The sequence below is a fragment of the Cupressus sempervirens genome, chromosome 4, assembly GCF_028749045.1.
Source record: "Cupressus sempervirens isolate cs-2001-9-10 chromosome 4, ASM2874904v1, whole genome shotgun sequence".
NCBI lineage: Eukaryota > Viridiplantae > Streptophyta > Pinopsida > Cupressales > Cupressaceae > Cupressus > Cupressus sempervirens.
This window is the reverse complement of record NC_143121.1, coordinates 353,323,140-353,350,198: the sequence shown is the minus strand read 5'-3', so window position 1 is coordinate 353,350,198 and position 27,059 is coordinate 353,323,140. Positions and strand designations below refer to the sequence as shown.

Genomic DNA, 27,059 nt, shown 5'->3' with positions numbered 1-27,059 from the left:
CCCTTAAATTGAGAACGAATTCATTAGAGCTTGATGTTAGTGTCAAAAAGACAACACAAGATGTCTATCTCTTCTACATTGACCAAACATAGTTTCCAGCTGAATATTATATGGGATGAGCATACATACTATAAATGACATTTGATTGCTTCTTAACTAGCTTCTCAAATACTGTGAGTCAAATTTGACCACTTCTTGATAATGAAATGTCTAGACCCATTTCTCCATGCAATTGACTACACATGAAATCTCTAAATCTTAGACTCTAGTCTTTCTACATCATGTGGGAACTAGAGCTCTTTGCTAACCAAAAACTTCTGCTCCATCTTTCCCACCAAGCCTACCACAAGCAGGGACTAATGCTGCACACAACACTTGTTTATTATTGCTCTCATTGAACTTCATGTATTCCTCGCTTCAACTATGCTCGTTTAGAAGATTAATTGTAGTGATATTATCTGTAAAGTTTACATTTAACTTGAATATGTTTGTTACAATGTCCAATTTCTTTCATTTAATGACTAATAAAAATATGTTTTTGATATATTAAAAATCAGCTAGAAGGGGGTTGACCCAAAAGTATAGTAGGCTAGAGAGCAGCTCATAGTCACATACGTACAATTCAATGTATGCCTTTTCTAAACATAAAAAACATCTTATCAACCAAAATATGATCTAGGATCTTCTTACTATCCGCATTAACATAAACAACCATATTAATATAAAGTCTAAACAAAAAAATAATGTGGCAGCATAAATTACAGGTGCTACTATGTAACCAATAGTTATCTAGCTTAATAAAAATTACCTCATAGGACATTAAGTTCACCATAAACCATAACACAAAAAAAACTAAAAGGATAAAGAGCATGAGGGCTAGGTCCCCTATTTATCATCCTAGTCCTCCTTATCCACTCTGTTCTTATCCCCCTTTACATGCTTGTCCAATAAGGTCTTGAGCCAATCATCTACCAGAAAGCTATAGAGGGAGTGGTTGATTTCATTTTCTTTTCCCGCTTCCTTCTCCTCCTTGTTCACTTGTAGAAAGTAAAAAGTGGTGGCCACCAAATGCATGGAATTCTCCACCCTATCCATTCTATTTTTTCTTTTATCCTTTTCATGGTGGCAAATCCCAATCATCCTCCCACCCTTAGCAATGTCCTTCATTTGGGAGGTGATATCTTCACCTAGGCTCTTGTCAGAGGATGAGTTCATTCTATGGTATCAAAGACATGGGATGGAGTAGAAATACCTTTTCTCCTAGAGAAACAGTGGATCACTTCAATTTTACTCTTCCTAGGAGGTTTCATTTTAGTCTCTGTGGATTTCGAGCTAACTTCTTTGTTGGTGGGGGTCTAGATTTGACCATTTTGAGCCTTTTGTTGGATCTCCTGACAACTTTATTGCTTGTTCAAGTGTCAATATCTGAGTCAGTAAAGCTAATATCTTTTTAGAAGAAGAAAACTTTTTGGCAGGTCTCTTCGAAGCCAACCCAAGGCTTGGGTCAGTGGAGGCTTAAAGAGTCAAAGTGGTAAGAGGATTAACCACAAGAGGTGTGTTGAGGGAAAGCTAGAAAATTTGTAGAATTTGAACATGAAGGCATAGTCTAGGATGTAAAAGGGTTTCCCTTCTTCCCTCTTTTTTTAGACATTAAAAATAGTATGCTCCATAGAATGTAGAATAAGCGATGGGAATGAGATTAAGTCCTAGTTTCTAAAGTGAGTTAAAATGGGAAAGTGGTAATAATACAACACCTAGAACTAGTCATCAAGCATAATGTAGTGCATGATGGTGTAGCACACAATGTCCCATACTTACATGGGTCCTCACGAGAGAAGCCATCTAGCATACACTTAGGTTCCTCCTTAGGGGGGAAAAAATTCTATAGGCTCATTTCATCTAAAACTCTAGGCTTCTTGCACTAGCCCTTGCCTTCTAGTGATAGGCCACCAACCTTAGTAATGAGCTTCTCCGTTATTTGAAATGCAACCCCATTAATGGTCATTTTTCTGTTGGGTTGGGAATTTACAAATTGTAGGGGCACATGCTTGTCATACCCTTTGATGCACTCCATGAATAGTAAAATCCCTCCTTCCCATAAATAGACCCATGCCACCTCACTATATTTTATGCAAGCTTCAATTTCATCCAACTCAATATGGTTCAAGCTATTATCCATTTTGCACTATGTGAACTCAGTCACCAAATCTTCAGTTTGTACTACTAATAAAGATATATTGTATATACCAAGATATGTGCATTGAAATTTTAGTTATAGATTAAGGGGTTTGGTTGTTTGTTAAATGTTTTACCTTGTATATGACATAGAAAAACTTATCTAAACAACCACTTTTGTTAAGGTATCATGGTGATGCCCTTATGTAAATATTATATTTTGGATAATCTTTTTTTAGAATGTTGTGTCTCAAATACAATAAAGTAATTAGCAATGTAGAAACTATTCTACTAAATATTTTCCTAACACATAGTTAAAATACATAGTTTGACTTATTAAAGTCCTTCTACAATTTCTATCAATGTTAATGTTTGTCCAAAAAAAGAATTGCTACACACAAGTATTAAATATTAAACTATGTTTCTAACTACGATGCACAATCTTAAACCATTGATTTACCACTCTTAATGAAAAAATATCATTTGCATATAGAACAATGATAATAATGTGATCATTTCTAATAACATAGTATGAATAATGGTCATACTTAGATCTTAAAATTCTAAAATGAATTATAGGATTAGTACCTTAAGGAGGTCATAATAACCTCACATCTCCACAAGACAAAAAATATAGAGATTCATCCATTCTAAAAATGTTCCCAACATTTTCATAGATTTTAACTCCAATTTTCCTATCTTATGACCTTTCCAGGGTTCAAAAAAAGAATTAAATCATCATCATTGCCTATAGGTAACTAACTAATTTCCCTCAATAATATAGAACAAATAGAACAATTAATTTCTTGACCACTATCTTTCACTTTGTTAGTTATTTGAAAACATAGGAATAACTCTTTATGGATCATTATAAAAAATAAATATTGTAACCCTAAATTTCTTCCCTAATAATCTAACAACCAATTATTTATAAAGGTGTGAGATTTTATTTTATTAATTTCTAAGTAACATGAAAAATAGGAGTATTTTTAAGTGTATTTTTTCACAATCTATAGCAGTGCTTGTTTGGGAATTGGGCATGGTAATTAGAGAGTGTCAAGAATTCTCTTACCTTATCATCTTGCATTATTAGAAACACTATTATCTTGATTCTAGTGCATCAAAATAAACTATGTTGTCTCAAAAAACCTTAGCTGATCCACTATATTTCCTTTGATTGATTTCCCTCTACATTTTCCAGAAAAGTATCAACACCTTTTTTGGTATACAAGATGCAAATACTACTCTTTTTACCTTAAATGTTCCTCTAATATGAATCTTGAAAGATGCACGAAGAAGATTACCCTTATCCCAAACTAAGTGATTGCTCATATGCACAAGGTTAACCTCTTTTAATTGTTTCTTGAAGATTAAATTATAGACCACCTTTCCAATTCATAGGTTTTAATTTTATTAAGCTATTATTATTATCCACTTTATCTAGCTTTGATTTTTTTAAATTTTTTTATTTTTCTAATTTATTAAAAATTACTTAAGTTTTATCAACTGAAAGAAAAATTGATACAACACTAATATTATGCTTCAAATTAAAGTGCAAGCCTATAAGGTTTCTTGTGAAGTTTCTCATTTGCTAGGAAATTCCTTGTAGACTATGGCAAGAGTTCCTCTAGCTGCATCCACTTTAGACACCCCTTCCATTTCATGTGGTGGGTTTCAATATAGAAGTGGTTGCAAAAGCCAAACATTACAGTCATTCTCTCCATCCACATCATTCTACCTCCCGTTGTCACTCACCACAATATTTTATTATGCCTCCTTGGCTCTTAGATTCATCCTCGGCCTAAGGATTATTGGAAGTACCCACTTAGCCTCTAGTTGCCAGCATTGGTCAATCTGCTGATGATGGCTTAGTATGATTCTTTCTTGAAAGGACTTCCTCATTTGGCATTTGGTAATTCCCCAAGAAGATAAGAAAATGAGGACAAGGATAATGCAAATAGATTGACACTATGAGGTCAAGAAAAGAAAGACAATCTGGACCCTCCCCATCATTCTACCACTACATTAGTTACCAGAACATGTTCTTCATTCTGAACTTGATGCATTGGTCTTGTTAGTTCTAAGTTCTCTTGATAGTGACCATGTTACCTTGTTTTATCTGGCCTAAGCCAACACTTTTTTTGATGATAAGACTCAAAAAATTAATTTATTTTCCTCTCAATTTTATCTATTAATTGTCATTTACTCTTGGCTAATATTTAATTAAAATAATTTTGAACTGACTATTACATCAGAAGTTTTATTGTTTTACTATATATATATATGAAATTGTCATAATGTAATTCAACCAACACAAGAAGAAATGCACTGTTGTCGGATAAAGAAAACAGAGACAATTATGATCAGGGAAAAAAAATTCAATAGTAGCAGTGTATTTTCGCAGTTCAAGTTATTTATTCTGGCTTCGACTTCTATTGACAAAGAAAACTCAAAACTTTTGCCCATAATTGTTCTCTGTGAAAGTAGTGCGACTAACTCTTTGATGAGTTAGTTATAATACTATTACAATACAATTATGATACTATTACAATACACAGACTTGTTTCACAAAACTAAATTAAAGTTGGTCCTGTAACCAGTCCATGCCGAGATTGAGAAGAAAGGTGTTCCTTTCCACTTAATAATTATGGCATCTCCATCGGCCTCCAGAGTATAATATTCTCCGGAGGCACATTCTCGTAATAACAATCTAGCCTGATACATAGCTTTAAAATTGAAGCTCCTTTCCCTGAACCCTTCTTTCTTGAACAAAGACCTCCACACAGCAGTTGTAACATGCCTAACAAACCTCTCCTTCCCCTCGTAGACTGTCATATTCCTTATCTGACTTGCAGTGGATAATTCCTCATGCTTCACCCGCATACCATCATTTCTGTCTGTCATGGTAGAAGCCAACATATCAAAATAGGCAATGTAATTGAAAAGCACCTCGCTGAATCTATTCACAAAAGATAGAGAATTATGCGAGGCTTCAAGTTCTACATTTACCAATATTCTTGGTCTCATTTTCCTTATACATTTTATGAGATTTTCCAGAAGCACGGGGTCGTACAAAAGGCTTCTCAGAACAATGGGAGCATAAATTGCCAACGCCTCACCTGAGTTGACAGAGAACAAACCTTCCTTAATTTCCTCTATGCCCCCGATCTCCACCATGCTGTACGATAATGGGATCGCAAGAGATTTAGCCAGCTCATGAAGTCTTTTCCCGGTTTTCCAAAGTTCTTCGCCGTCCATCCCAACCGTTGTAATCTTCAGAAGCTCTACAGTAGGCAAATATGAGGATAAAGATCTGTGTGCCAGATACTCCATCAATACTGTCCAGTGCGACCCACTTCGCATCCCCAGATCAATTACATAATTCTCTGCGCATTTCCCACGGCGTCTATGATTGCCTGCACAGACGTGAACTGGAACACGTTGACAAAAGGCAAAACATTGTTATACTAAGCAAGTAGACGAGTAAATTCCTTTTTGTCAATTTCAGCATCAATATTGAAGGCGAAATCTCGAACTGGTTTAGCTGCCTTGTTTAGCATTGTGAGAGTCTGGAGTTCGATCCTTTCCTGCTGGGCGGCGGAGATATAATAGCCGAGCCTCTGTGTTGGATTTCCTCGCTGACGAGACATTTTTTGGCATTTGTTCAGCACTGCAGAAGCGTGATCGTATTTCCCCTCGCCTATCATTCGCGCAGACAGTAGCAGATGTTGAACTAATTCCACCTCATCTTCATCTTTCTCTCCATCGAAAGCCTCATTATCAGATGTAGTGCATACACTCATTGGCTTAGCTCCTTCCGGATTAGGGTTCTGTTCGAACGACAGGATGTCTTTATTTGGAAGCGGCTCAGAAGACTTGATATCAGTCCTTGGTTGGCCGGAATTCCCTTGGTCCGAAATTTCTTTGAATTGGCTGGCCATTTCATATTTATTTATCAATTCGTCGTCCAAGGGAAAGATATCCAACAAATCAGAGCGAATGAGGTCATCACCAAAAGGAAATATTTCATGTTCTGAAAGACCAAAGGTGTCTTCCATAGTCAGGTACTGGTCAAGCTCAGTAGCTTCTAACTCACTTGAGGGGAACGACTTCAACGATGAGCTTGCATGGACGGAGGAGAATTTTCATTGTTCAATAAACTCATTTTCTGTTTATTTGCTGCGAACTGGCTTGCGAGATCTACTTCTCTGTTGGAACGCAAATTTTCATGGTATGAGAGACCAAAGATATCGTCCATGGGATGGACAGATGTGGTTCGAGCTCACTACTATGTGTCTCTTCGAATGAATAATCCAATATGGAGAGAGGAATGTTAGTGAACATGGAACACCACATAATTAACCACCTGTGGGCAGGGGAGCGCGTCGCATCACCCAACAATCTCCCCCTTGACGTGCATACTAGGTGCTTACGCGGGTCGGGAAGGCACCGGGGAGATTTGAACCCATGACTAGGCCAAAACCAGGCTCTGATACCAATTGTAGGGCCCATTTGCCGTTGCACCAAAAAATATGACTGTTAGTGAACATGAAACACCACATAATTAACCACCTGTGGGTAGGGGAGCGCATCGCATCACCCAACAAATCAAACAGTATAATCCAATATGGAGAGAGGAGTTCCAAAAATGGGAAGAGTATTCTACAAAGTGGACCTTTTGGCTCGATTACTGATAACCTAGAGGACACAGACCCCAATGTTCATGTCCTCATCACATAAAATATAACGATATATGGGCGATATTTCACACGACCTGTAGGAATTTATTGTCATGATGACGTCAAATACAACGATGTACAAGCATGTTCAGCATATAGCAAATACAACGAGATGCAAACAAACTCGGCATCTACCGTAAAACTATTGAAATAATTTTAAGATTTAATTGGCTATAAAAAGGTGTATATTTTTATTGTACATTTCTATATTCTATATGCTAAAGTAAAATTAAATACATCATTAAAAATTTAAAATATATTAATGCAAAATATTCCAACTACTTATAATACAAAGAGTGACAAAATAATACCCAAACTCCTTCTAGAAAGACACATATAGGTGTAAGGTACCATTCAAGCACCCAAGAATACAAGAATTAGAGAAAAAAAAAGTATCAAATAAAACATCATAATGCAAGAAATAAAATTTGGAATAAGATTTTAATATAATTACATCACAATATCAAGCAGTTGATAATCACTTGAAAGAGGTACAAATATTAAAAAATTCTTCATAGAAAGAGAATTGCTACAAAAATAATATTAGGACCACCTATCTCGTTAAAGCTCAAAGTAATGATGCTCCTCATAATGAGGAAAGCCATCATATTGAGGCCACCAAGTGGTAGTACATGAATTCAAAGGTCAATGCAAAAGTAGGGATGTCATCAACAAAGGATCTTGTGCTTGTCCTTTTAATACAAGACATTGACATGCAAATAGATTATTTATCTCCTTGTTTCATGATTTCTTTAACCCTTAGAACTACTACTTATTGGTGATCACATACCAAATAAAACTTTATAGAGAACAAAAGTTCAACCCAGGACCATCCATCAACTATCATATTCACACTAGTAGGTTCTCATTAAAATATCCACCACTAGAGTATCATGTAAAATGTTAATCGATGTTGTTGGAAATAAAAATATCAGTTACATATATTATGGATTTAGGGTTTCTTGTTATCTATTCCCAAAAAATAGTCATTAGCAATTCTAATATCATATTTAGAAAATTGATATCAAGAATGAAATATGTTTCAAATTTGAGATAAGAATGATAAGTCCACGGTGACTTGTATGGTATGGATTGACAAAATTTCCATATGCCCTTAGAGGTACCTTCAACCAAGTACCTTTTGATGAAATTTATGCCACCTATTTCTCTCTATTGTATTTATTCGTAATATTTTATGAAGTTCTACCACATTTCACATGAAAAAAAAATGTAAAAAGTATTTGGAGAAATGGGTTTGGATCTGTCAAACCCATGTATTGGAGATAACCATAAAATTAACTTATAATTCCTAATATAAGGTATAATATAAATGTTAGAGGCTTGAATGAAGAAAGAACATTTCCTATAACATTGGTGATCCAAGGTTGTTAGAAAACAAATGACAAGTGGTTTTGCCATCTTTATGAATCCAAAAAAAATTCATGCTTCCATGCAATGATTATTTTAAGATGAAAAGGATGAAGTATAAGGTAGGATGGTATGCCTTCGGTACTTGAATAACTATATCTCTCTTGATTTGAAGTCTTAGAATAGAAGTGAATTATGATTAATTTATGGATGGATTGATGGATGGATGAAAAAATGAGGGAAACCATCTTATATACTTCTCTTGATCATTGTATGGGAAGAAAGTAAATGAGGCATTGCTATGATTTATGAAACCTATTATAATTTGTAAAAAGATCTTTTGTTAAAATTTGAAATCACATATTGGTAAAGGACACCTATATCAGCAATGAATACTCTATCTCACATTGTGTCTCATAAGGCTCCTTTTACTAACCAATGGAGTCTAAAATATAGATCAAGTGTCATGCATGAAATAGAAATTCTAATAATGCATACAAAATCATTTATACTATTGTGATACAAAGAAAAGGCCACATAAAGAAAAAATATGCCTTATGCATTGAAGAGGAGATAATTAAATGGGGTTAATAAATGAGTCACAATTGAAATTAAGGTCCCACAAGTTGAATTGAGTTTAGAAACATAAATTCAACTATTTATTTATTAATTAGATTGATAATAAATGTTATTAATAGATGGAAAGTGAAAACACTATAATAGGTGCTAAATAATTATAAATTATACACCTTAACAAGGTTCTTATAATGTGATTTGCCTAATTTACGCCAACTCTATTGATATTTTGCATTTGAGCACATAGTCATTATAAAGTAGAAGATAGAGATAGGGAGATAAACTTGATGACTAATAATGTTGATAAAGATCTTAAACTCAAAATGTGATAAGGGAAAAATAACTCTTACCAGCTCTCTTAACTAATATAATTATGAGTAGTGAAGCCCACGAAAATGAAAAATAATTAAGACATAAAAAATGTTTGACTATTGTAAAATTAGTTATAGAGTAATAGAAGAGAGAGAAAGGAAAACTATAAATTATAGAAGCTAGGAATGTGCATTATGATAGAATTGGTTCATGAACAAGGCACAAACCCAATAAACAATATTTAAAAAAGAAAAAATTTGTTTCCAAGTAAAGAGGATAAAAACTAGGAAATATTCTAGAAAGTTGTATTCATGTAGTTCTATTCATCGAAATCAATTATAGAGAAGATGGAGTTGATGGTTGAAAATTTTGTCTTACGCCACTTAACCATCTGAAGGATAGCGTGAGAGAAAATCTTATCCAAATAAATGTTTTTAATATTGTATAAAAAGGAGTACTTGAATTGAAGGATTCTTTTCTTGGGAATCTTCCATGTAGTGCATGTGGACAAAATAAATATTACCCAAGACAAAGCCTTGACTAATTATGAGTTTACTAAATAGTGCTTATAATAAATAATACATAAGGGAAAAAAGTTATGATGCAACAAGGACTCAGAAATCACATAATCACAACTTCATAACTTATCACTGCAATATTGCACATTTTGCAAACATATAAGTAAATCAACAAACTAGGATAAAATTTCCACTTTATAAGAGATGATCATAAGTTTCACATATGAAGAGATAAAATTAATTCCTTTTATGAGAGATTATACATATCATTTAACACTTTTTTCCAAAGTTATAGCTCAAAATGATAACTGAAATAAAAGTTATTATTCTTCTCTCAAAACTACTCACATAAAAATCAGGTTCAAATCAATCTACACTCAAATGATGATAATTTCTTCAAATCACAATTAAATTCAACCGAACCAAAAAAATAAAAAATCTAACTCCAATACCTTTCTCAAAATATAAGTTGGAGGTCTATATCATTTTATATGAATTTATACCAATAGAAACAATAGTCATGCTTCTAAAAAATCACATGGAAAATTAATATAAAAGTTGTAAAAGAAAAACTCCTTCCATTTCTATTCTCCTCAAAAATATTTCCAACAATTCCAATCTATAAATAATGACCAATAAATGATATTTTATTATCTTTTCACAACAACCTATGGCTCTTGACCTTCCTCTTTACATCAACTTTTCATAGTGTCATTTTTTTCTAACAATATTTTATTACATATTTGCAATTTTTTTTCATTTTCTCATAAATGATCTTTTAACTTTATAAAATGCCTACTAAGATATCCAAATAGACTATATATGAAATTTGATGACATTTTACCCTTCCATGGGTTTATTTACATAATTTGACCGTACTATACAAATTTGACAATCTATTACAAATGGATTCTAAGGCTTAACTTAGCCTTACATGTGGAGTCAAACATATTGACAAATATTAACTTGATATTTTAGAAAATACATTAATGAAATATGTACTATTTATGTCAATTTTTCTAGGTGCTCTCACACCAGACTTCCCACTTTCAAATCTTTCCAAGTCCCTTAGAAATAGGTAAAAGGAAAGCTTATATTCATCTTGACTTTTGGTCTCTCAATCCTCTTGCTTCAGAATATGAACTTGTCATGAAAATATTTATGCCCTTCAAAATCTGATTTCTCTATTACCAAAATTGAAAAGAACATAATGAAAATTTAATGGATAAAATCAATGGGATTAGTATAAAATTCAATTATAAAGTCTTACATCTTTTCTCTCAAGTCTTCTTGGGAACTCTTCACATTTGTCTTCACTTTCAATCATATTATCAACACTAGAATTTTCTTGTGTAGGTTCCACAATGAGTAAACAAGTTTGTTCATCTTCTTTCACAATTTGGACAATAGATTCATGATTTATCTCTTCCTCTTGAGCTGAAATTTTCTCTCACAAGGCTTGAGTTTTCTCTTCCATATTTTTGAACTTTATTTTCAAGTTTATTAATTCTTCCTTTATCTCCTTGATCTATTCTTCTTTTCTCTTCCTTCTCTCTACATTTTTCCTCTTCCCTTCTTCTTCTTCTTTCATTTTACTTTCATCATGTTTCTTCTCCTTTGTGAATCCTTACCTGATATATACTTCCTAAAATGTCCTAACCCTTCAAGCAAGATTAAATCTTCTTTCTTAAAATCACAATTTCTTAAAACCACAATTAAATTCAACCAAACCAAAACCAAAAGAAATCTAACTCCAACACCTTTCAAAAAAATATAAGTTGTAAGTCTATATCTTTTCATATGAATTTATGCCAATAGAAGCAATAGTCATGTTTTTGGAAAATCACATAGAAAATTAACATAAAACTTGTCAACCAAAAACTCCTTTCATTTCTATTCTCCTCAAAAAGATTCCCAAGCAATCCAATCTATAATTTATGACCAATAAATGATTTTTTATTATATTTTAAGGACCTCCTATGACTCTTGACCTTCCTATTTACATCAACCTTTCATATTGTGAATTTTTTGTGACAATATTTAATTACATATTTGAAACCTTTTTCATTTTCTCATAAATGATCTTTTAACATTAAAAAAACCCTACTAACATATCAAAATAGACTATATATGAAATTTTATGACATTTTACCCTTCCATGGGTTTATTTACATAATTTTACCATAGTAGACAACTTTGACAATCTATTACAAATTGATTCCAAGGCTTAACTTAGCCTTAGATGTTGACTCAAATATATTGAAAAACATTAACTTGATATTTTAGAACAAACAATAATGAGATATGTATTATTTATATCCATTTTTCTAGATGCTCCTGCGCCAAGGTCTAACCCAATAAAATAATTAACTTGATTTGGGAATCCACTAAATAGTGTAGAAGAATACTACATGCATTCCTCCTATTTGATACAAAAACATAAATATATAATGGGATCTTAAGGAGAAAAGGTAATTATGAACTTAAAAGTGAAGGATATATTCCTTAGGTATCAATATAAGTTCAACCTAATGCAAACAATGAAGGTTGCTAAGGAGCAAAGGGCTAGATATATGTGTGTCAAATGATATCTTACAATTAAAAATTATTATTAAAATAATGTACATGTGCTGAGAATCAAAGTTTTCTTTTTAGTTCTTTCTCTAAGGATCTCATAGAACTGGTTTATAATAATTAAATATTCAACTACGTTGTAAGCTTTTATTTAATAATAAAATAAAAATTATCTGTAGATTTTTATGAGGAAATTAGCTTTTCAGAAGTATGTATAAATCCAATAAGAATTGTTGGACCGAAAAACCCATCTGTGAGAAATTGTGGTAAGGACAACAAGGTTCATAACTTACCCCAATTTTTAGGTTAAAGAGAATTCCTAATAAAGGATAATGTAATCCAAGCTACTAATTCAATAATTTTTATATTATGGATATGAAATTGCATAGTCTTCCATTAATGATACACACATATTTCATAAAAGACAATCCATAATTTGAACAAACAACTCCATGTAGTAAAAAGTAAAATAATTGTAACAATCAAAATCAACCAAGCCAAGGAAAGTCATTTTTTATTCAAAATATAATTATAGTCCCAATGACAAATGAAATGATGATTTAAAAACCTAATATGTACCTTGAGTACTATTATTTTTTTACCAAGATGGACATTCTCAAGGAAATGAGATGTTTACAAAAAATGTTTGACCTATAAAATATAATAATTATCTTTATAGTTTAAAATCAAGTACATGAAATAGAGTACAACATGTGATGAATCAATATAGGTCATTAGATATATCTTGGATACTTTAGAATAAAAACATAGAAACATTAATATTGTACCCTAAATAAAAACAAAGATATTGAAGAAGGATAATTAACCATACACGTCTTTCATATTTCCATATGCTGTCATAGTTTTAAAAGGATAATACTAAATGCTTAGAATATTATAGATCCTTTATGGAAAAGATGTTAAAAAGTAATGTCCATCAGGAAAAATAAGATTGGGGGAGGGTGTAAATTAATTATCAAATTAATACATCTCTCATTATCCTTATTAACTTTGAAACGTGTAAATGATAGATGCAAGAACCAAGAAAGGTGACCATGCACAATAAAACCAAATTTGTTAAGTAGTCAAATGAAAACATATATGAAACACATAGAGATATCAAATGAAAATGAAAATGTATATGAAACACATATGTGATCCTCATGCAATAGTACATTAATTTCATGATCAAGATACTAAAACTGAAATAGCAATTTGGAACCTACCAAGCACCTATAAGATTGAAATCAATGATCTAAAATAATGCATAGACCCATAATAATTGCTAGCAAGCTACATATAGATGTGAACTATCTCTCAACTACCCAAGATTATACTAAGAAAAAAGATGAAAGCATTGGAAACAGGAACATATATTGCAAAATTCTTCACTAAACGAGAAGTACTACAAAAATAAGTGAGTTTCTATCCACCTAGAGTCAATTAATGATCATCCTCAAAAAGAGGAAAAATGTCCTACTAAAGTAATCAAGTGCTATACTCATATTTTGAAGTGCATACAAAACTAGGGACATCATTAACAAAGGATCTTATGTCTTGTCTATGTAACATTGGTACACTAAATATTTCTTGAAAGAAATCCATCGACATTAACATAAGTTGTTGAGTTCCTTGTATTGTGATTTTTTTAATCCTCTCAAGTTCTACTTTATGGTTATCAAACAAAAAAAAAATTGATAGCACATAAAAACTAAGCCAAAGACCCTTCATCTAGAAATATTAATGTATTGTTCTTATTAAACATTTCTATAATAGAAAAACCATACTATATGTTCAGTCTACTAGGTTTTGGCAAAAAGATCAACCATTTGAGTATTATGTAGAATGTGGATCTATAATGTTTAAATAAAGAATTAATTACATATAGAAGGGTTTTATGGCACCCTATTATCTAATATTTATTAGAAACATTAACAATAACCTTCTTATTTTCTAAATAGACGAGTTTGAAGATATAGCCTAGAATCTTTTGCAAAATAGGACGGTCATATTTTTCCTAATTGTTTTTAGGAATACACAAAACTATTTTAAAATCTTGAATAAACATTAAGCTTTAAGTAAAGTAAAATGAGGAGACATTGAATGAACAATAGGATGAATAATCAAAGAAAGAAGATCCCACCAAAGTTAGTTCTTGCATTGGGGAGAAATATGGTAAGTTAAGTCTGAATAGGTTGAATTATTTAGTAGATGCAATTTATTTAGTTCCATTAACGAGGTATTGATGAGAATATAAAATAAAATGCAGTAACGAAAGATTTTGGCAAAGCATAGGATAAAATAAGTACACAATGTAATACATACTATATACCCAATTTTGACATCACATCTATAGATTTTAAATAAACACTGACATATGCTCAAAATTTGAGATAAGAATGATTTTTACACAATGACTTTTAATGGAATAAATTGAACAAACATACCAAATGTAATTGGAGATGGCTTCAACCTTGTAATTTGTACTTAAATTTATGTTACCTATTACTGTCAATTTTATCTACTTGTAGTCTTCCATGCATATTCACCACCCATAATGTTAAAGGTAGAAAATATGGAGAATGATTGTAGAAAGGGATTGGTATCGTTCAAAGCCCTATGAAAAAGCTAACCCTTAAATTGAATTAAAATGCTTAAAATTAAAAATATGATGTTACTAGTAGAGATTTTTATAATACAAGAATATGTATTATACCTAAAGTGATTGAGTTGTTTTGGAAAACAAATGATCACTCGCAATGCCCTATAGTATATCCACAAATGACTGACAATGATGATGTAAAAAGTATGATTGAATAATTATTATTTTAAGTTGATAAATGAAAAAGGATATAGTAAGATGATAAGCCTCAAAGATTTGAACCAATAGTATTCTCTATAATAAAAATCCTGGGATAGATGTGAATTACAACTAATTAATTAATGGATGATTTAGTGTAAAAATGAGGGAGATAAGCTTTCTTATCTATCTCTTTGATCCATTTCAAGTAGAAAAGGTCAAAACACTCTAAATAAAACTTATTAAACATACTCAAATGAGTAATTTAAATTTTGCATAAAACTCATGGATACGAGGAACCTCATGAAGGAATTAATGATGTATCTCACTGTGTTCCCCATAAGGCTCCTTATACAAATCAATTACCTATGAAATATGAATCTAGAGTCAACCATGAAATGATAATTTTATAAATGTCTATGAGATGATTGTTCAATATTGAGAGGCACAAAGACAGCCACCAAAAGTGAAATATGGATTATATGTATTAAAGTGAAGATTAATAAAGATTAATAAATGAGGAAAACCTAAAATCAAGGATAGGTGCATGTTAAACTAAGTATGCAATGGATAAATATATATGGATTTATTTATTAGATATATTAGAAAGTTTATTAATGCATTTAATAATAAGAAAATAATATAATATGTAGTATATAATTATAAATGTACACTTTCATATGGCTCTTAGAATTTACTACGATAAATTTAATTCTAACTTTAGAAAATGTATGCCTCTACACTTGTACTCACAATAAAGTAGAAGAAAGAGATAGAGAGAGATATATGATCACTACTAAAAACTATAGAGTAATAACATGTAGCAAGTTTTAAGTTTCAAATCCCCCAAACAAATAATGTAAACTCATTCAACCATGTGGAAAGATAGAGAAGGTAAAGAAAATAACTAGAATAAATACCCAGAAAAAAAATGGCTTAATACTATAATTAGGTCTTTCATGATACCTTTATAGGAAAAATACTTCAACTACCATTTTACATTTAGAGTGTTAGTGTGAGAAAATAAATAATTTTATATGAAGAACAAGGGAATGTGACAAATATGAGACAAAAATTCATTACCACTTGAATTTAAAATATAGATACTAAATAATAGAATAGATTGAAATTAATTGAATGAATTTTAAAGGCAAAGAAGTTTATTACACTCAAGACAATCCATGAAAGTTAGGAATTCACTTAAAAAAAGATATGTTTTTAATCATGATCTTTCAGCTAAACATGGTAAAGATTAGGAAATATGAACTATAAAGTAGACTTATTGTAGTTATTTTTATCCTAACAGATTAGAGGAAATATACAATTAATAAACTAATAAACACATAACTTAGGAAATAATTACATCCAAAAAAATTCTTGTAAAATGGTAAGGAAATTATTGTATCCTTGAGAATATTATAAATAATGCATAGGGGTGAAAATTGACTACTCCAAAGAAAGAATCGTTCCTTGAAGAATTCATTAAATAACATTCAAGGGTTAAAAAAGATGATGTCAATGAAATAGTAATCTTATTTTATGAGTCTATTGATTGGTACACATGTATACATAAATAATTCCCCATCATTAATATAATAATGTAGAACTATAGTGACAGAATTCTTAGAAAAGGATACATATCTTCAATGAAAAGGATATGCTCTCTATGTGATAATGTACATCCAACCTTAGAAATAAAGAAGGATAATTGGAAGCTAGTCAAGGGATAGACAAATATCTCCAAAGGTATATTGCGAAAAGTCTACATAGATCCTAATAAGGAAAATCCCAACATTATGATGGATATTTTCAATTGTATATTGTCTTTGATGTTACATAAAATTTCAAGTCTTTACCAATCAGTCTCTTTTGAGCTCACTCAAGTGATGAAGAAAGTTCCCAGTGTCTATTGAGTGTATCAGAGATGTTCAGGGTCAATATTTTTTGAGTTCACTCAGGCACCAAAGGGAGTTTGCAAGAATGAAATGTATACCGAGTCCAATAAGGAACCAAAGAGAATTTGGCATGGAACTAGTGTTAACCAAGCTAGGTTTTTTCTGAGATAGTATTGATTGAGCTAGGTTAGCTAGAAAAGCATTTTCTTGAGTTAATATATTTAGTTTGATGAATTTATTTGTTATTTCAAGCTAAGTTAAGGGGTGAATATTAATTATTTGGAAGTGTATTCAAGCCAACTTGACAAAGTAAACCATATAAGTGTAAGGTCAGTTTGGGGATTGAAGAGGAAATGTGTGGAATAGAAGAAGATGAATAAAGGAAGAAAATTAGAAGGATAATAGAGTATCATGAGTTAATCGAGCTACAAAGAAAATTCTAGTCAAGGAGGATCAAGTATTCAAGCTAGAACAAAGATCTAAAATCAGGTCAAGTCATTGTAACTCTCTAATAATTGTAGTGGTGAATCAAATCTCTTAACAGAGTTATCCTAACTATTTGACAAATCCTCTAATAAGGTGGCATTTCTAGATTGAAGTGTCTAAAGACCTCTAACAAGGCCACTCCTAATAGGGTGAACTAAATCCTTTAAAAGGATCAACCTAATAGCATATTTTGTAACCTTTAATAGGTTTGGCTCATAACAAGGCTCACTTTAGAAGAATGAAAAATAATAACTATTTCTAATTATTTATTTTCTCAAATTAGGTTTTTAGATTAAATCTTAGTGTCTCTTGTGTTCATGTTATTTTCTTTATGCTTCTACAACTAACCTAATTAAGGTTAGTCACATTTAATATCTTAATATTTTCATGTTTAATGTTTACCAAGTAAAAGTGCACATATTCATTATTAACCAAGTTTTTACCAAGTGACAACCATTCTTAGTGCAAATTGAGTTACTATGTTAACTGAGTGATTCATTACTAACTGAGTTACAACAATGTTTTAATTTCAGCTAATTTTTGGTTTTATATTGTATTTCCATATTAAGGGATCTTACGTTTACTTTTTTATAATTGATTCACCCCTCCTCTCTCAATTACTTCTCTTATATTTCCAACAATTTGTATCATATCTTTTGACGCTTGTAGAGAAGGCTTCAAGGACCTAAGCTAAAGATCAAGGTGTCTTATAGAAGGGAAATTCCTAAGTTTAATAGAGATGACTTCAAGGTATGGAAGGAACTCATAAGAATCCATTTGGAAACCACTGGACACTCAGGCCTAAAGTATCTAGAAATCAAGTATGTGGCACCTACTAGAACAATGAGTGTTGAAGAAATTATAGAAAAGAAGAATCATAACATTATGATGATTGACATTTCCTCTACTCTCAATTATATTGAATTTGATTAAGTTAAAGATTGTGATACTACTTATGAGAGGTGGATCAAGCTAAAATTTATCTATGGAGGAGATGTCAATGTAAAGATAGATAAGCTAAAAAGCCTCAAAGGTAAATTATGATCAAATGAAGATTAGAGAAGATGAAAACATTGCTAAAGCTTCTGATAATAGTGATGAGGATGAAATGATTTATATTTCTGTTAATGATGAATTAGATGATAAAAATAACAAGATGGCCCTCATTTCACATGTTAGAACAAATGACACATGGATCATATATTTTGGTTTCTATAAACACATGACTGGTGATCAATCTAAATTTGAGAACTTGGTACACTATGATGGTCAAAAAGTCAAATTTGGTAATGATGAACCATGTTATGTGAAGGGAAAAAGTTGTATTGCACTAACCAATGATCTTAGGTGTGATAATGCTTATTGGGTTGAAGGACTGAAACATAATCCACTTAATTTGACTCAATTGAATAACATTAGATTCAAGGTAGAATTCATGAATGAAAAACTCAATCTTCTCAATGGGAAAGGAAATATTGTTGGTACTAGCAATCAACCAAAATGCAATCTATTCTACTTGGGTCTAACTAAAAGTTCATGTTTCCTAACTTAAGTAGAAGAAAGTTAGTTATGACATAAAAGGTTGTATCATGTGATTTTTTTTAACTTGGTCAACATAAGTAAGAATAAAAGGGTTAGAGGCATTTCATGCCTAAAGAAACTTGATATGGACATGCACAAGAATTGTCAAATTGTTAAGATGGGATGGATGAGCTGCAAAAGAAAGAATTATCATTCTGAAGAACTATTGGAGTTGGTTCATATTGGACATATTGACATAGAAAACTACTATGGATATAAGTAATTTATTTTATTTGTTGACGATTATTTTAGAATGATGATAGTAATGTACTTGTAGGATAAATTAGAAGCTTTTCAAAAATTCATGCGGTATTTGGCTAGAGAGGAGAAAGAAGGAAACAAATTGAAATATTTAAGATTAGATAGAGGAGGAGAATTCATCTCTAATGAATTCAATGAATTCTGCAATGAAAGAGGAATCAAAAGGAAAGTGTTTTCACTTGTTACACCTTAGCAAAATTGCATAATTAAGAGTAGTAATATATCAATCATGGATTTTGCAAGAACCCTAATGATAGGGAAGAACATTGCTATGTAATACTGGAATGATGCAATCAACACTATAGTTCATACCTTAAACCAAGTTCAATTGAAGAAAGATTCAAAGAAAACACCTTATGAATTATGGTATCGATGAAAACCTAATGTTCGTTATTTCAAAATATTTGGAAGCAAATTTTTTATTGAAAATGAGTCTAGAAAAGGATAATTTGATGTGAAAAGTGATGAAGGCATATTTACAGGATGCTCCAATAAGAGCAAAGAATACAAATGTTTGCAGAAAAGAGTGAAGAACCAAGTAGTAAGGAACTTGAAAACTATAGAAACTTTGTTTACTATGAACCTGACACCTTACCTAATGCAATTGGGAATCAACATTCTTTTCCATTTGAGTCCCCATAATCTTTAGTTCAACCTGAGTTTTAGCTAGTGGAAACTGAGTCATTGTCTGAAGGACTTGAGTCATAGTTAGTGGGACCTAATCCCAATTCAGAAGATCATGGTGAGCCTAATTAATTCAAAAAGAAGGAGCCCAAACTTGATGGATATGTCAGTAATGGAGACACAACCCAAGAACAGAATGGACACAATAGAAAAGGGAAATTGTATTAACTGAGAAAATAAGCTAGTACAAACAGTACAGAGAAAATAAACTTCAAGACATGTCCTAAGGGCTTACAATAGCATAAATCTGGAGATAATTTCTCCTTTCAGTACCTCCTCTCAAACTCCACTTCGAACTGCCTTTTACAATGCCAAAAATCTCCTTAAATTGACCTCGAAGGGTTAAGGACTAGGAGTACATCCTAGAAAGTGCTAGTAGGCACCCACCGACCAAATAGAAGGTTCTGAAAGCTGTGGTAGAAGTCGGTGCAAATCTAGAAGAATCTTGAAATGATAATTGAACTTTTGGGAGGCATAACTTTTGAACCGTAGCTCCGATTGACGAACCGTTTACATTTTCAGAAAGCTCTCGAAGCGCTCTATAGCATTGTGGACAAGCTTCACTCGTCCCCCATTTTTTGACCCTTTTTAAGGTCATTTAATACCCCTAACCTGACTTTGAGGCATTCTTAGGAGGTCTCCAAAACCAGAAAAATTGCAATAACTTTCAAATCGTGGGGCCTTTTGACCTGATTCTTTTTCTGGAATGCTCTAAATCAAAATTACATTCATCTAGCCAATTCACACCTTCTAGGTCACCAAAATGATGGCCAAATTGCATGCTCCTATTTTTTTGAGATTTTCTAGCACACTGATAGTTGAACTGTGAGAGTTGGAATCTTTATTTGACCCAAATGGGTATTTAAAAATGAAAACACATCAAACAGAAACTAAGCCTAAGTACATTTTTTGGGTGAGACAGGATTGCCCTTATACCTCTGGATGCTCCTGCATCAGACACCCAGGGTAGATTGAAAGGTGACCTTGTCACTTTATGAATGGTAGAGGAAATCCCAAATGGGAAACCTTAGCTGCTGAAATCCAAGTTGAGTCCTCGATCGGTCGTCCTTTCCATTTGACCAAATACTCTTCATACTGCCTGTTTCTGGTACTCCTACCCACACAATGATCTAGAATGTCTTCTATCTCCTCCTTCTTAGAAATAGGAATTGCACATGGCTCTAACACCTCATCTGCACCATCATCATGATACTCTATTAAATCTGCAATGTTGAAAATGGGAGAAATGTGAATACCATCTGGCAGCTCCACCTCGTACGCATTTCCTTTGTCATGTTTCTTCAAAACTTTGCAAGGGCCAAATTTCTTCATTTTCAGCTTGTTGTAAGTACTGGCTTGAAATCTTTCTTTTCGTAAGTGCACCATGACTAAATCTCCTACTTGGAATTCCTTATGTCTTCTCCTTTGATCAGCCCTAGCTTTATACTCTTGATTCATCTTGGTAATGTGTGCTTGAACCTCCTCATGTAGACGCTTGATATGTTTAGCAAATTCCTCAGCTTTAGCACTTGTCCTCTCCCCTTGTTCTATCTTTCTCAATTCTGGTGCAGTCCTTGGGCTATTCCCATATACAATTTGGAATGGTGATTTTATAGTACTCCTATTTATAGAGTTATTGTAAGCAAACTCTGCATGTGGTAGAATCAAATCCCATCCCTTGGGCTTATCCCCAACTAAACATCTCAGCAAATTGCCTAAACTTCTGTTTACCACTTTTGTTTGGCCATCAGTCTGTGGGTGATGCGTGGAACTAAATTTCAAGTTTGTTCTCAACTTTTTCCACAATGTCCTCCAGAAATACCCCACAAATTTAGTATCTCTATCAGAAACTATACTCCTTGGAAGACCATGTAGTCTTACCACCTCTTTGAAAAACAAGTCTGCAATATGGAAAGCATCATGATTTTTGTGGCATGGAATGAAATGTGCAATTTTGGAGAACCTATCAACCACCACGAATACTGAGTCATTACCCCTTTGTGTCCTTGGCAATCCAAGAATAAAATCCATACTTATGTCCTCCCATGGCCTTGATGGAATAGGCAATGGCTGATATAGGCCAGTATTTTGACTAAACCCCTTGGCAACTTGACAAACCTGGCAACTCTGTACAAACTTCTTCACATCCTGTGAAATTTGAGGCCAAAAATAATGTTCTCTGAGAATGGCAATGGTCTTATCTCGACCAAAATGTCCTGCCATCCCTCCATTGTGTTTCTCCTTAATCAAATTTTCCCTCACGGAACTCCTTGGAATGCACAATTGACTACCCTTAAACAACATTCCATCCTGAATCAAATAGTCTAACCACTTGGTTCTATCTACAGCAACAGGCTCTTTACAAGCTTTCCATGCTTCAGCAAAATTAGGATCCTCAGGGTACAAACTCTTGAGTTCATCAAACCTAACTACTTCAACCTGCATTATTGTAAGCAATGACTGTCTCCTACTTAGTGCATCTGCAACCCTATTAGATTTTCCACTTCTATGCTTCAACACAAATGTATAACTCTACAAGAATTCTACCCACTTCATATGCCTTTGATTCAATTTACCTTGGCTATTTAGGTACTGTAATGCCTGATGATCAGTATACAAAATAAATTCCTTTGGCAATAAATAATGCCTCCATTTCTTTAAGGCCTGAACTATTGCATAGAATTCTTGATCATAAATAGAATACTTCTTCTTTGCATCATTCAATTTGTCACTAAAATATGCAATAGGTTACCTTCTTGGCTTAATATAGCCCCAATAGCACTACCACTGGCATCACAATCTACTTGGAAAACCTTTCTAAAATTTGGAAGTGCCAACAGAGGCTGTTCTGTTACCTTCTTCTTTAGCAATTCAAAACTTCTCGTAGATAATACAGTCCATTTGAACTCTTTTCTATCCCCTCTTATTGTATCAGTTAGGGGTACACATATGCCACTGAAATTCTTAATAAGCTTCCTGTAAAAACTAACCAGACCATGAAATGATCTTACCTCAGTAGCAAACCTTGGAGTAGGCCATTCCAAGATGGCTTTTACCTTCTCTGGATCCATTTTGAGACCTTCAGGTGATATAACAAACACCAAATAGACTAACTCCCTTTTTGCAAAGATACACTTCTTCAGATTAATTAATAGTTTCTCTTCCCTTAGCCTTTCAAGGACACTATGAATATGCAGCAAATGTTCTTCCAAAATCTTGCTGAAAATTAAAATATCATCCAAATAAATAATAACAAATTTTCCCAAGAACTTCTTAAGTACCTTATTCATGAGCCACATGAAGGTGCTTGGGGCGTTCGTCAATCCAAAGGGCATGACTAACCACTCATAAAGACCCTCCTTGGTCTTGAAGGCTGATTTCCACTTATCTCCTTCTCAAATCCATATCTGATGATAACCACTCTTCAGATCTATCTTTGTGAAGTACTGAGCTCCACTCAAGCAGTCCATAAGGTCATCCATCCTTGGCAAAGGAAATTGGTACTTGATGGTTATCCTATTTATAGTTTGAGAATATTTACACATCCTCCACTCTCCATCCTTATTTTGTGCGAGTACTGTAGGTACTGCACATGGACTCAGGCTCTCTCAAATCAAGCCCTTCCTCAACAGCTCCTGAACCTGTCTATTTAGCTCCTCTATTTCAGTACGAGTCATCCTGTGAGCAGCCTTGTTAGGCAAAATAGCTCCTAGAATCAGATCTATCTAATGACTGATTTGCCTTATTGGTGGCAATCCATCTGGAACATTATCAGAGATAATATCTCTAAACTCCCCTAGTAAATCTGAAACTTCAAGTGGTATTTCAATACTACCTTCTTTATCTTTCCTAGGAATCAAAGCATAGCACATATGCTGATGTTTCATGCCATCTAAAAACTTTCTTCCATCAACAAGAAAAATCCTACCACTACTACATACCTTTTCACCTTCCTTTTTCATGGGCTTCAATTTGTGGCGAACTCCATCCTTTGTCAGAGAGTATGTGTTTGCATGTCCATCATGTATTGCATGTCTATCAAATTGCCATGGTCTAGCCAATAATAGATGGCAAACATCCATCAAAATAACATCACAGAGAACTTCATCATGGTAACGCCCAATTTTAAATTTCACTAAACATTGTTCACTTACCAGGACCTTATGATCATCTTTTACCCAAGCAATCCGATAAGGCTAGGGATGTTTCTCCCTCTTGAGCTTCAGCTTAGAGACCATCTCTTCTGATACCAAGTTATCAGTGCTACCACCATCAATGATCATGTCACAACATTTATGCTCACACTTGCATCTGGTACGGAACAAACTCCTCTGTTGTCTTGGTTCAATCTCACCACTTAGTAGGACTCTTTCATTTACCAAGGTCTCTACTCTTTCTGCATCATCTGAATGTGATGATTGTGCATCCTCATCCACATGAGCATCCCTAGCTTGGCCCTCAGCTCTCCTATCTATCCTTCCTTGTCGTTGAGGGCATTCAAAGGCACGATGACCTTCTTCATTGCAATGGAAATAGGTACCACGGAAGCCTCCTCTTCCTTGTCCACGTCCTCTACCTCTTCCTCTCTGATTTCCAAAGTCTTGGTCATGGGAGTGGTTGAAACCCTCATTCCTTTGGTTCTGCTAGTACCCTCATCTTCATTTTTCTTTTGGGTTTCATTACGGCCTCTAGATGATCTACCACTTCCCCTTCCTCCTTGACCACGCCCTCTTTCTCTTCCTTCAAGCCTTTTATTCAGCTTCTCTTCAAGTCGTAGGGCAAACTGGTATGCCTCTTCAACGCTGGTCATTCTTACCAGACTTAATTCCTCCTAGATGCTAGGTCGCAACCCACTGATATAATGAGCAACCTTCTCCTTATTTGCTTCTACATGCCCCGCTCTAATCAAGAGTTGGTAAAATTCCTTCGTATATTCTTGGACTGATCTTCCTGCTTACTTTAACCCATGCATCTTCTTAAACAAATCAAGCTCGTAGTCCACAGGAATGAACTGCTTCTTCAATTTGTCCACCATGCGATCCCATCTTTTGATCTTCTCCTTTCCTCTTCTATTTCTTTCCAATTGAACCTCTTGCCACCAGATTTTGGCATGGCCTTTCAGTTTGGCCTTTGCAAACTTAACCCTATCTGGGTCCCTGATATCCTCATACTCAAAGTATTCTTCCAGTTCATTGATCCAATCAATCAACTCATCTAGTTTCAGATTTCCTAAAAATACACCCACTTCAATTGTAGGTCTTTTCCCAAACTTAGTAATGGCCCTAAAAATCCTTTCCTCTGCATGATTCATAACTTCCCTGTCAAATTCCTCTTCTGGTCCCATTACTTCTTCTTCATTGTCATCTTCACTGTTGTCACCTATGGCAACATTTTCTCCTCTACGAAGCTCCTCTTGCAATGCCTGCACTTGCCTTTGGAGGGCTCTAACCTCCTTAGGATTAATAGCTCTGGCCCTTCCACCATGCTCTCTTCATGGAGGCATCTTCTAACTCGAACCCACAACCACACAGTCTTGGTGCAAACTGCCTCACAATCGGTGTTCTGTCTACACACTCAGGAAAACCCGCTCTGATACCACTTGATGGAGACACAACCCAAGAATAGAATGGACACAACAGAAAAGGGAAATTGTATTAACTAAGAAAATAAGCTAGTACAAACAATACAGATAAAATAAACTTCAAGACATGCCCTAAGGGCTTACAATAGCATAAATCTGGAGATAATTTCTCCTTTCAGTACCTCATCTCAAACTCCACTCCGAACTGCCTTTCACAATGCCAAAAATCTCCATAAATACACCCCAGAGGGTTAAGGAATAGGAGTACATTCTAAAAAGTGCTAGTAGGCACCCACCGACCAAATAGAAGTTTCGAAAGCTGCAGTAGAAGTCGGTGCAAATCTAGAAGAATCCAAAAATGGTAACCGAACTTCCAGGAGGCATAACTTTTGAACCGTACCTCTGATTGACGAACCGTTTACATTTTCGAAAATCTCTTGAAGTGCTCTATAGCCCTATGGACTAGCTTCACTTGTCCCCCATTTTTTGGCCTTTTTTGAGGTCAGTTAATGCACCTAACCTGACTTCAAAGCATTCTTAGGAGGTCTCCAAAACTTGAAAAACTGCAATAACTTTCAAACCGTGGGGCCTTTTGACCTAATTCTTTTTCTGGAATTCTTTAAATCACAATTACATTCATCTGGCCAATTCACACCTTCTAGATCACCAAAATGATGGCCAAATTGCATGCTCCTATTTTTCGAGATTTTGTAGCACACTGATAGTTGAACTGTGAGAGTTGGAATCTTTATTTGACCCAAATGGGTATCAAAAAATGAAAACACATCAAACAAAAACTAATTCTAAGTACATTTTTTGGGTGACATAGGATTGCCCTTATACCTCTGGATGCTCCTACATCAGTCAGAAGGCATCATGCACATGAGAAAATCATTGGAGATCAGTCAAAAGGCATAAATTAAAAGGTGCATGTTTTCTTATTGAATTTAAACCTACTACTATAAAAGATACATTAGAAAATGAAGGTTGGATTGTAGAAATGAATGAATAAATTGATTAGATTGAGAGAAATAAAACATGGACTTTTGTTCTTGGACCCAAGTACAAGAATGTGATTGGCATAAGGTTGGTATTCAAAACAAATGTTGAATGAAAAAGGAGAAGTTTTAAGAGACAAGGCAAGGCAAGTATGCAAGGGTTATGGTCAAGAGGAAGGTATCAACTATGGAGAAAATCTTTCTCCCATTGCTAGACTAGAATGTGTTATAAAAATCCTTGCATATGCTACACATAAAGGATTCAAAGTATATCAGATGGCTATGAAATAAATAATCTTAAATGATATCTTAGAAGAGGAAGTCTACATTTAGTGACCAGAATGTTTCATTGATCCTAGAAAAAGGGACATGGTTTGTAGATTAAACAAAGATTTGTTTGGTCTCAAACATGCCCTCAAAGTCTAGTATGAGACATTAAATAATTATCTTATTAAGATTGGTTTTCAAAGAACTAATTATAACAAAAATCTATATTGGTTCTCAAAGAAGT

At 33.5% G+C, this 27,059-nt stretch overlaps 1 protein-coding gene across 1 annotated transcript; it reads right to left on the bottom strand.

Moving 5' to 3' along the window:
• Nucleotides 1-4,740: 4,740 nt before the first annotated feature.
• LOC149561510 (protein SLENDER RICE1-LIKE 1-like) lies at nucleotides 4,741-6,116 on the bottom strand. The gene is made up of 2 exons (XM_089827851.1): nucleotides 5,657-6,116; nucleotides 4,741-5,591 (listed from the first exon to the last, which is right to left on the bottom strand). Exons 1-2 carry the CDS (start codon nucleotides 6,114-6,116, stop codon nucleotides 4,741-4,743), a joined length of 1,311 nt encoding a protein of 436 aa, XP_089683977.1.
• Between the last annotated feature and the right edge of the window lie 20,943 nt (nucleotides 6,117-27,059).

What these genes read in the sequence shown, in the direction of transcription:
- LOC149561510 (XM_089827851.1), bottom strand. Translation starts at nt 6,116, where the DNA reads ATGGCCAGCCAATTCAAAGAAATTTCGGACCAAGGGAATTCCGGCCAA. An exon ending in TGACAAAAAGGAATTTACTC is followed by an intron (nt 5,592 to 5,656) that starts GTCTACTTGCTT and finishes ACGTCTGTGCAG; the next exon opens with GCAATCATAGACGCCGTGGG.